Genomic DNA, 9,757 nt, shown 5'->3' on the forward strand with positions numbered 1-9,757 from the left:
TTACCCCAAATTGTCACGTAGATAACATGGATGGACTCCATCCCCACGGCAACCTGTTCCTTCCGAACGATTTTATTGTTGGATGGTTTGGAAAAGAACCAAATAATGATCATCCGATCCCTCTGAATGATCACCATGTTGAAGACCTCTCAGACAGTGCTATCTCCGAACCCGAGGTTGAGAACCTACCTCAGACATCTCCCTTTCCAATTCCTAACCCTCGTCCGACTTTTCTTGGCCCGACGCCTCCATGGGAGGAATGTATGGAAACATGGAGCGAAGATCAAGATCAACCTATGATGTTCAATGGAGACCAATGTTTCTACAATGTAAGTGAAGGGAGCTCAGCAGACAGAGTTCTACCAATTCTGATTCGTAGAGTTTCCCGAAACGAAATTCAGGGCATGACAGGTCTACAACGTATCGCAGAAGTAGATACAAATGGAGGAATGCATATTCTTCGCACCAGTCGCCTTGAACATGCTCGTGAGAGGTCTGAGAGAGACCATGAAACCTTGTTGCAAGCACTAGCTGAATCACGAGTCGAAGTCATAGAACTTCGAGTATGCCAGAGGGTGTACGAACGACACCTACTTGATGTGGAACGCCAACTGGCTGAACTGAGAGTTCACCAGAGGGATGACCGTTGCTAGTAGTAGATACTTTACTTTATATTCCTTGTTAGAAAGGAATCGTGTTTCTGTCTATGCCCGATGTGGCATTTTCTATGAAACTATCTTGTACTGTAAGTACTTTTGGTTAAGTCTTCATGCTGTCGAGAACTATCATCTCTGGATATGATGTAAGACCTTTTTACAAGGTCATTTTCTAGAACTTGTACGTCATGAATATCAAAGGTATTGACAGTCGGCTAACTTTTGTGTCATTCTTTACTCAAATACTCTTATCATACTTTCATTTGAGTCTATTTGAAACATGCTTTAGTCAAGTCATTGGACTATAGTAATTTAACTCTGGAGACATCTTCATGTCTCTTTTAATGGTTGGATCATGTTATTCACCAACCAACGATACCTCGGTGCGAACAACGAACATCTTGAGACCGTCGTAAGAACTTACTTCCGATCTTTACTAGGACTGCATCATAGGGATGTAGGTTAAACCTTTGTTAACATACTTCCATTCTATAGTAGGACTGCATCATAGGGATGTTGGTCGAACCTTGACCATACTTCTATTCTTCACATGAGCGATCGAACTACGTCTAGGTTCAACCATTTTCGCTCACAAATTCAATTATTTCGGTGTACTAGAATAATGTCGCCCAAGAAAAACGATCAGCCCATCAACCAAACACCAACTCTTCAGATTGATGCAACTACCTTTCAAGCTGCAGTCTCGGCTGCCGTGTCAGCTGTTCTGACCCACCTGAACACTAACAACACAAGTGTTAGCGGGATTGTTAACAATCATTCCACCCCAAGTAACGATCGAGTACCTCAACAAGTAACAAACTACCACGATACCCTGAATCCCGAGGCCAAGAGTAACAAATGGAAGTCTTGGGCTAAACCTAAGGACAAGTCGCTTCAAAGAGCGAATAAGAAACAACCACCAGTAATGACCTTCACCGCTACAACATCAGTACCTCCTACTACCATCCCTTCGGGCATCCCAATTGTCCCTAAACCAGCCAAACCATATGATGGAACCCTTCGGAAGTGCACCAAGTGCAACTTCCACCACCACGAGATGCAGTGCTCTAACTGCAACAGAAAGGGGCATACAGCCCGTGTCTGCAGGATGCCAACAGCTCAGGCCGCTCAAGTGCCAAACACTAGTGTGAACCAGGTTTGCTACGGTTGTGGCAAAGTGGGTCACTACAAAAAGAACTGCCCAGGGGCAGCAATTGCTGGCACAGATGAAAGTCTACTACCAACCGCCGCCGCAGGAGAGTCTACTCCGGACCCACGTTAATGTAATTTAGGCGTTTCACTGTAACAGACTTATGAACCATCCCCAAGACTAGCGCAACTAGAGTCTTATCTTTTGCGAGATTCCGTCCGTTAAGGGACTCTCGTGCTGCGTATACTTGTATTTTGTAGTATACCTTGTTTGCAGCAGTATTCCTATAGTTACTGTAAAAGTATTGTAACTCTGTTAATGGTTGCACCGTTGTGTTTTGTCTGTAACGCCTAATGTTCCAATCTAACATCTTTAGTTTCCATATGTTTCCGAATTTATCATACGACTCGAGTAAATTTGATCCTCGAAATACCAGCTCCATACGTACATCTCTTTCTCAGTAAACATCTTTTAGCGAAGCCGTCATATCAGAACACCGAGGTACTCGTGCAAGAAGTACCTTATAGTTCTTTTCCTTTCCGAAGGAATCCCCACAGTATTACTTGTGCAATACGTCAAGTTCAATTCCATGATTCATACGGTAGATCTATCACTGAAGCATGTATACATGAGAGTGATATATAATCAATGTTCTACAGGTTTAGAATTGATGATTCCACTTTAACTTCTTATCCCTCGATCGTTTGTGAGATTAAGGAAGAATCAGTTATTTGACTATCTTTTCAACCTTAATTATATACGACTCGTATACACAAAATTGTGATCATTGAACCATGTATGAATTAATATGAACTTCAGGACGGAGTCTGTCCAAGAGTACGAGTAAATTGCATTGGCGTAGGAACAAACTTAGAACCCAATATCACTCTTATAACCATATCGCCTTACAGTCTAAACACCTACGGAAGATACAAGAACAGCGTGGACAGCACAACAAACTACTCAACAATAGAATTAGAAGACCAAGCTTCTCACCCTTGAGAGCTCCGATCGTATTCTTACCAGAAGTCGACGGAGTGCATCATATGTACCTCGACGACCGAAGACTTCATTCAGATTTCCTTTAGAAATTGTTGTCTCTGCCTCGCTTAGATGAGTTGATTGAGAAAACATAGGGAAAGAGTTACTTTCAGAAATGGACCTGAGATTCGAATATCACCAGTTCAAGTGATACGGAAGGATGTCCTGAAGACTATCCTCTAAACTCGATGCGGACATTTCAAGTCCGTAGTGATACCCCTCGGATAGGACCAATACGCCCACAATATTCATGAGCTAAATGAGTGGAGTACGTCTTTCTTACTGGGATCAGTTCGTCATTTCTCCATGAAATGACTTACTTATCTACCCTCGTAGTAAGAAATAACCCATGGAAACATTACACTCGGAGATACTTTTCGCAAAGTTCTCTGAACATGAGTTTTGGAATTAAGAGTCAGATTTCCTAAGACACATTATTAGTGATGTGGAAATTCTTGAGTACTTTGGCAAGTTATCCAAAACCGTTGGTAATTTGTCGGCACCGTAGTCACCGACGGGAAAATTCTCCAAATACTAGGTCTTACAGACCTACTATCATAGTCCAACCAGAAATCCTCGCAAATTTCAGAAACCCTTTTGACTTTGACCTAGCGAGGGGTGGCCCTTGACTGGGAAGTTAAGCAATAGAAAGAACCTTTGGAATACCAAGTGAGAGACCAAATTCTTTAAGAAACCTCACTCTGAGAATGGCTTAAATACGCTTCGTAAGGCGTGGAAAGCTAAATCCAATATAGTTAGGACCTCCGAGATTCCTACCAAAATCGGTCATGCATCTCACCGACTACATCTACTCCGCGAACTCAGTAACGTACATGTTACCCTTCGCATCTCAATTTTTAAACAATACCTTTCCATTAGGACTCTCGTAAGCCCACTCGAAGAAATCGAGATTAACGACATCCTCGCCTTCGTATTAGAACCGTTGTGATGCTCAACCGAGTGGTCAAGCGGACGAAGCAGCGCCATCGCCCGTTAGTGAGGTTCGTTGGGCTACCAACCTAGAACCCAATTTCACTTAGGAGCGCGAGAACCAATCGATTAGGAAGTTCACATAACGACTCGATCTTTCGTACCTACTTCCTTACCTAAATTCTAATTTCAGGACGAAATTCCCTTTAACATGGGGATGATGTGACAACCCGAAATTTCCATTTGGAACAAACAATATCACTTCAATATAAGTTATAACAGTCACAGTAAATTTTCAGACTTTTCGGATAAGTTTGAATAATTCAGGGTTTAAACTTTAGGAAATATCAGGAGAGTGGATGCACTAGGGTTTCGTGCAACACTGTTATTCCAACACTCTGTTATATTAGAAATCATTTCGGGAATAAAAATATTTTCTGCCAAAAATATCTCAGGACTATAAATAGAATTCTTAACTAATTTCATTCATTATTCGCATTTTCAACTAGAGAAAAGCCATTTTCTCTCTCATGGATCTTTGGGTTTTTATACCAAAACCTGAGTAACTCTCTCTAGTAGTGTTAGAAAGCTTATTATGTGTTTATAACATGAATTAGATAAATAAATAACTAGATTTAGGAGTTTACTCCCCAAGGTGTTCTTGGGCGGTAAACTCCTGAAACAAAGCCTAGCCTTTCCCCCATGATATGAAATTACCTTGGACTCATATATAGGTGTATTTGGGACATGAAAACAACCAAGAATCACCAAGTTTTGGGTGTTCACGGCCCAAGAAGATCTTCGACCGTGAACTCGAAAATCATGGACCAAAGTGTGTTTTTAAGACACCTAAAGCCTTGGACATTTACATGGAATTTTTCCCACTTAAATCAAGGACTAAAGCACATCAAAAACCCATCTTTTTGGGAGATTACGGCCCTAATAAAGATCTTGGGCCGTAAACATGAAAGAAGGGAACCAAAGTGGGCCTAAGGCCTTCATATGCTTGAGATGAAAGTCTAAGACCTATACTACATGTACATGAGAGTTGAAAGCATCAAAAACACCATTCCAGGGGATTTTATGGCAGTAAACTCCAAAGGAAATGGACTTAGGGCCGTAAACTCCTCAAAGGAGTGAAATTATGCCCTAAACACTTACAAGAATTAACCCACAAAGATGGAATGCTTCTAGGGATCATTTAACACCTCAAAACAACCAAGGACATTAAGTCTTGGAGTTTACGGCCGTAAACTCAAGAGTTTACAACCGTAAACTCCATGTGTGAGGTTATATGGAGATTAAACTCAAGTATGGGTTCCTTTGGAACCCTAAACCCAAGTACCTTGTCCCATAATAACTTAGATGCAATCCTTAGGGCTTATAACACTTATATAAAGTGTTTATTATGTTCTAGGATGTCTTAACATTATCAATTAGTAATTTAAGACAAATTGAGTGCATATATGTGTGATTATATGCTCATTAGGATCATAGTGTGTGTACAAGTCCTCACTTGACACCTAACAATCCTACACCGCCCAGTTCATCCAAACCACCATCTACAGGTGAGTTCATACCCCTAATCAATGTTTTAAATGATTTTAAACGCTTTAAATGGGGGGGGGAATACAAGTAGAAAACAACATGTTATTAAATCATTTATATGTATTTTATAACTGTGTTTGAAATCAGCAGATTTCACATACTACAAAATGTGATGCATGAAATGGTTTTAAATCTTAAAAAAGCTTTGTTATCAAATGTATTACTTTTGAAATGTTTATTAAAATGACATCCAGTCATTGTTAATTATTTTTCAAAATTCTTAGATGTCCTACAAAACCATTTTTACCTTCTTGAACCAAACTATACTTATACGCATATGTTCATATATATGTTAGAGATTATAGTTTTCACCCTTCATTTAGTTTCCAACACTCTTGGGTAGTAAGAGTGTATAAACCAACTTGAACAACCAATCACCTTTCAGTTAACTATCATAAGGATAGTTAGAAGATATCAAACATTATTCTTATTACAAGGAATCACACAAGAGTCAGTTTATTCATGAGTCTTTACTAGTACATTATCTGATACATGAGTACCTTTACATATGCTTACATGATACATGAATCCGCTTACACGAACACATTACATGAATACCTTTACGTAGATACAATTACCTGTGTATACTTACACGAATACTTGAACCTCGGTTCATGAGGATGATTTATTAGTACTTTCTGTGTAAAATATCTTTCCTATCCCGGTTCAATGGGATATCTAGGTGGGACTAACCATTCCGAATCCCACTGATTAGCACCAGTGGTAGATGACCATCTACAGAGGTCTAAGGTTACTATTTATATTAGGTACATCGATATCAAGACTAACCCTTCCACCCACCTGCTGCTACAGACTACAAGTGGACAATCTTCTGATGTTCATTAGGTTATACTTTTCGCTTATTGCGATGTTGTGTTACTCCTAGTACCCAGTGATAACACTTACATTAATACTTTTTTCTAGACAATCTTCGGATGTTCATTAGGTTATACTTTTCGCTTATTACGATGTTGTGTTACTCCTAGTACCCAGTGATAACACTTACATTAATACTTTTTCTGGACAATCTTCGGATGTTCATTAGGTTATACTTTTCTCTTATTGCGATATTGTGTTACTCCTAGTACCCAGTGATAACATTTACATTAATACTTTTTCTGGACAATCTTCGGATGTTCATTAGGTTATACTTTTCGCTTATTGCGGTGTTGTGTTAGTCCTAGTACCCAGTGACAACACTTACATTAGTTCTTTTTCCTGTTTACTTTATTTTTTGCTACTTTCACATAAACGAGGAGTTAGACTAAGTACTTTAGTACTAGTCAATAGAAAGGAAAAAACTATCATTTTACTTACAAAACACTTAAGTCTTGGTAGAAGACTATCATATACTCTTTCCTGTTTACTTTATTTTGTGATACTTTCACATAAACGATGAGTTAGACTAAGTACTTTAGTACTAGTCAATAGAAGGAAAAACTATCAGTCAACGAAAACAAGTTATTGTTAGTGTCCTATGAGAAAATTTAGCATAGTAGTGAATTTATCTACTTGACATGGAAAAGTAATAAATGGAGATAAGTTACCGTTAGCATCCTATGAAATCGTTGTGGATAGCTACAACAAATGCCAAACGATTCAATATTGCTATACGATAAGTCAAGAACAGCCAAATTCTCCATTGGTAAGTCCAATGGTATATAATTCAAAGGGAACCCATGCATACACAACCATCTTAATTTCTTCTGGAAAATTCTTGTAAGAGCCAATTATTTGCACATAATTGAGTTGTAGAAGCATTAGCCTATCCATCTTACTCAATGCATCTGTTTTCAACTCAAGTGATCCATGTAACTTCTCTTTCACAAGCATTCTCATGTCAAGGGTGAGGCCTAGAACATTTTCTGTACCCTAAAAAGAAAGGGGTATGCAAAAATATTTTAGAATGTCATAGCCATATATATAAAAATACAAGATGATTAGAACAAATATACATGACCTATTACCTTTTTTGTTTCAACGCTTTGAATGTCTCCTCATGACACCATAATCTACTTCGTTCCCTAAGCTTGTAAGGTGATTCTTCACATATTAAGAATCTACACATCTCTTGAACCAACTAATACATCATCAATTCATTATTCCTTCTGTAACTAAGATTTGTGATCCTAGATCTGGTTTCTATATCACATGCCTATCATATTGTTTCGGAAACATCTTTATCCATTCCAACAAAAAAAACAAGCGATATGCTTAAACAAGTCCTTATCATTTTTTAATGGCAAAGAGTTAAAGCTCATTCTCAATGCATTACTTACGGGGGGAACGTTTTCTTTCTTTAGTTCATCTATGTACCCCTCCCAATAAGTTACGTCACGATTGTGTATAGAGACCTACCCAAAACTTTAAGAGCCATTGGATGTCCTTCACAATAATTTACTAGCTTTTCTGACACCTCTTTGTAACCTACCTTGGGATGATTGCACATAAATGCATGATAACACAACATTTTTTTTGATCCAATCATAGATAAGCCTTCAAGATTGTGCTCCACATACTTGGGTTTAATGTTCTTTTTGAAAAGTGCACAACTCTTTGTCAACCATGCATTTTTTGTTCTTATCATGATTTTAGTTCTGGGATGAAAACCTTTGCTTCCAAGTAATGCATCTATTTGGTCAAGACTACCAATATCATCTAGAACTAGAAACACTCTTTTATGAGCTACTGCATTCTCTATCATTGAGGTGTATGTAGAAACATCATGAACTTGAACTGAACTTTGTTTTAAAATGTCATCATAGAATTGTTTCTGTACATCAAGAATCCCATTAAATTTTTCATCACATCTCCCAGTGATATTTTCAATGAAACTGCTTGTGTTAAATTTATGAAAATGTAATGCATAGACATATTTGGCTAAAGACGTCTTCCCCATCCCACCCAGACCCAATATAGTGAGTAGATTTGTCGTATGTGAAGATGCATCTTTCAACCATGATGTGACAAATTTACTAGAATTTTCCGTCCCAATAAGTTGTGGCAGTGGAATCCTTGAGGGTTTTCGTAATTTACGGAAGATGTCGTTAACAATTTTATCAATAAGCTCCACCTCTATCCTGGAATTTGATTTTAGTAAGAACCAAAAGAGACAATCCAAAAAACTAACATAATGCCATATTGGAGATTTAAATATCCAAATCAAAATCATAGCGTATTAAGCTATTCTTTAATTAAGTTTTTAAAATCATAAAGATTATCGTATTTGCACTTGTAACCATATAAGCCCATAATGTGCAAAGTCATAATTATTATCTGTAATAAGACAAGAGCCACCAATGTAATTGAAGATTTCGTTAACGGGCCACCAAAATTTCAGTGTTTCTTCAAAACCACCAAACTTAAATATCGATGTAGTATTGCATGAATCATAACAAAATGTAGTCAATAGTTATAACTTAGCCTTTAGTACTTACAAGAACATTTATTTATCATAATAACATATTAAAAATAGTAAAAGAAAAATAAAAGCATTCAAAATTTCGTTTATTAATTGATAGCATATAAAAATCACTAAAATGGATTATAAATGAATTTATATGTGATAAATAATAAATGCATAAGAAATGTGTTAAAATTAGCAAAATGGTTAACCCGCCTATATGAATTAACTTATGTAGTCACATAATTGCAAAGATTAGAATCAAATTCAAGCATTTCTTTAAGATTTATCCAAATTTAAACACATCAAAAAATATAACTATTAGATGATTATGAAGAAACATATTGAAATGCATAAGGAAAAGATGCTATAGAGTTTCATGCACTAATTTATCAATATAAACGGAGTAAGGAAATATGGGTTAGAAAGTAGTTACCTGCCATTTGCATGCATCCCTTTTAAATCAGCAACTTCTATAAGTGTCTTATTCCATCTGTCCATCTTTTGAGCCCATTAACTTCTTTTATTTTCATATGTCTCTGCCGCCATCTTTTGTCTATGCTTATCCATTGCATCTCCAAAGCTACTTTGTTGTTTCCTGACATGGGTGGGCTCCACATGATAAAAGATGGGAATTACAATTTGTTTGGATGGCCTACGTTTGTCAACGATCAACACCAGTTCATCAAGACACCATGTGGAAGCAGCATAGTTCCTGGACAACACTATAACAGAAGCCTTGGATGATTTAAGTGCACTCTCCAATTCTGGTTTCAAATCTACCCCTATTTCAATCTCTTCATCATCTAAGAAGGTAGTGATGTTGGCATGAATGAGAGCATTACAAAGGTGATTAGTCAAACTATTACGAGTGTCAACACCTCTGAAACTTAAAAGTACATCATATCCACGACCATGAGTTAATGAAGAAGATGAAGATCCTTCTGAAATCTCATGGAATTCAACCAT

The 9,757-nt window shown here is 37.5% G+C and overlaps 1 protein-coding gene and 1 pseudogene across 1 annotated transcript; both read right to left on the reverse strand.

Annotated features, from left to right (window-relative positions):
- Window positions 1-7,005: 7,005 nt before the first annotated feature.
- Window positions 7,006-9,289, reverse strand: LOC145010361 (disease resistance protein RUN1-like). Its single transcript, XM_078968919.1, has 3 exons — window positions 9,225-9,289; window positions 7,817-8,465; window positions 7,006-7,257 (listed from the first exon to the last, which is right to left on the reverse strand). Exons 1-3 carry the CDS (start codon window positions 9,287-9,289, stop codon window positions 7,006-7,008), a joined length of 966 nt encoding a protein of 321 aa, XP_078825045.1.
- Window positions 9,290-9,301: 12 nt separating this feature from the next.
- On the reverse strand, window positions 9,302-9,757 carry LOC145010369 (toll/interleukin-1 receptor-like protein pseudogene; annotated as a pseudogene).

The sequence above is a fragment of the Lactuca saligna genome, chromosome 1 (assembly GCF_052625555.1).
Source record: "Lactuca saligna cultivar CGN05327 chromosome 1, ASM5262555v1, whole genome shotgun sequence".
Lineage (NCBI taxonomy): Eukaryota > Viridiplantae > Streptophyta > Magnoliopsida > Asterales > Asteraceae > Lactuca > Lactuca saligna.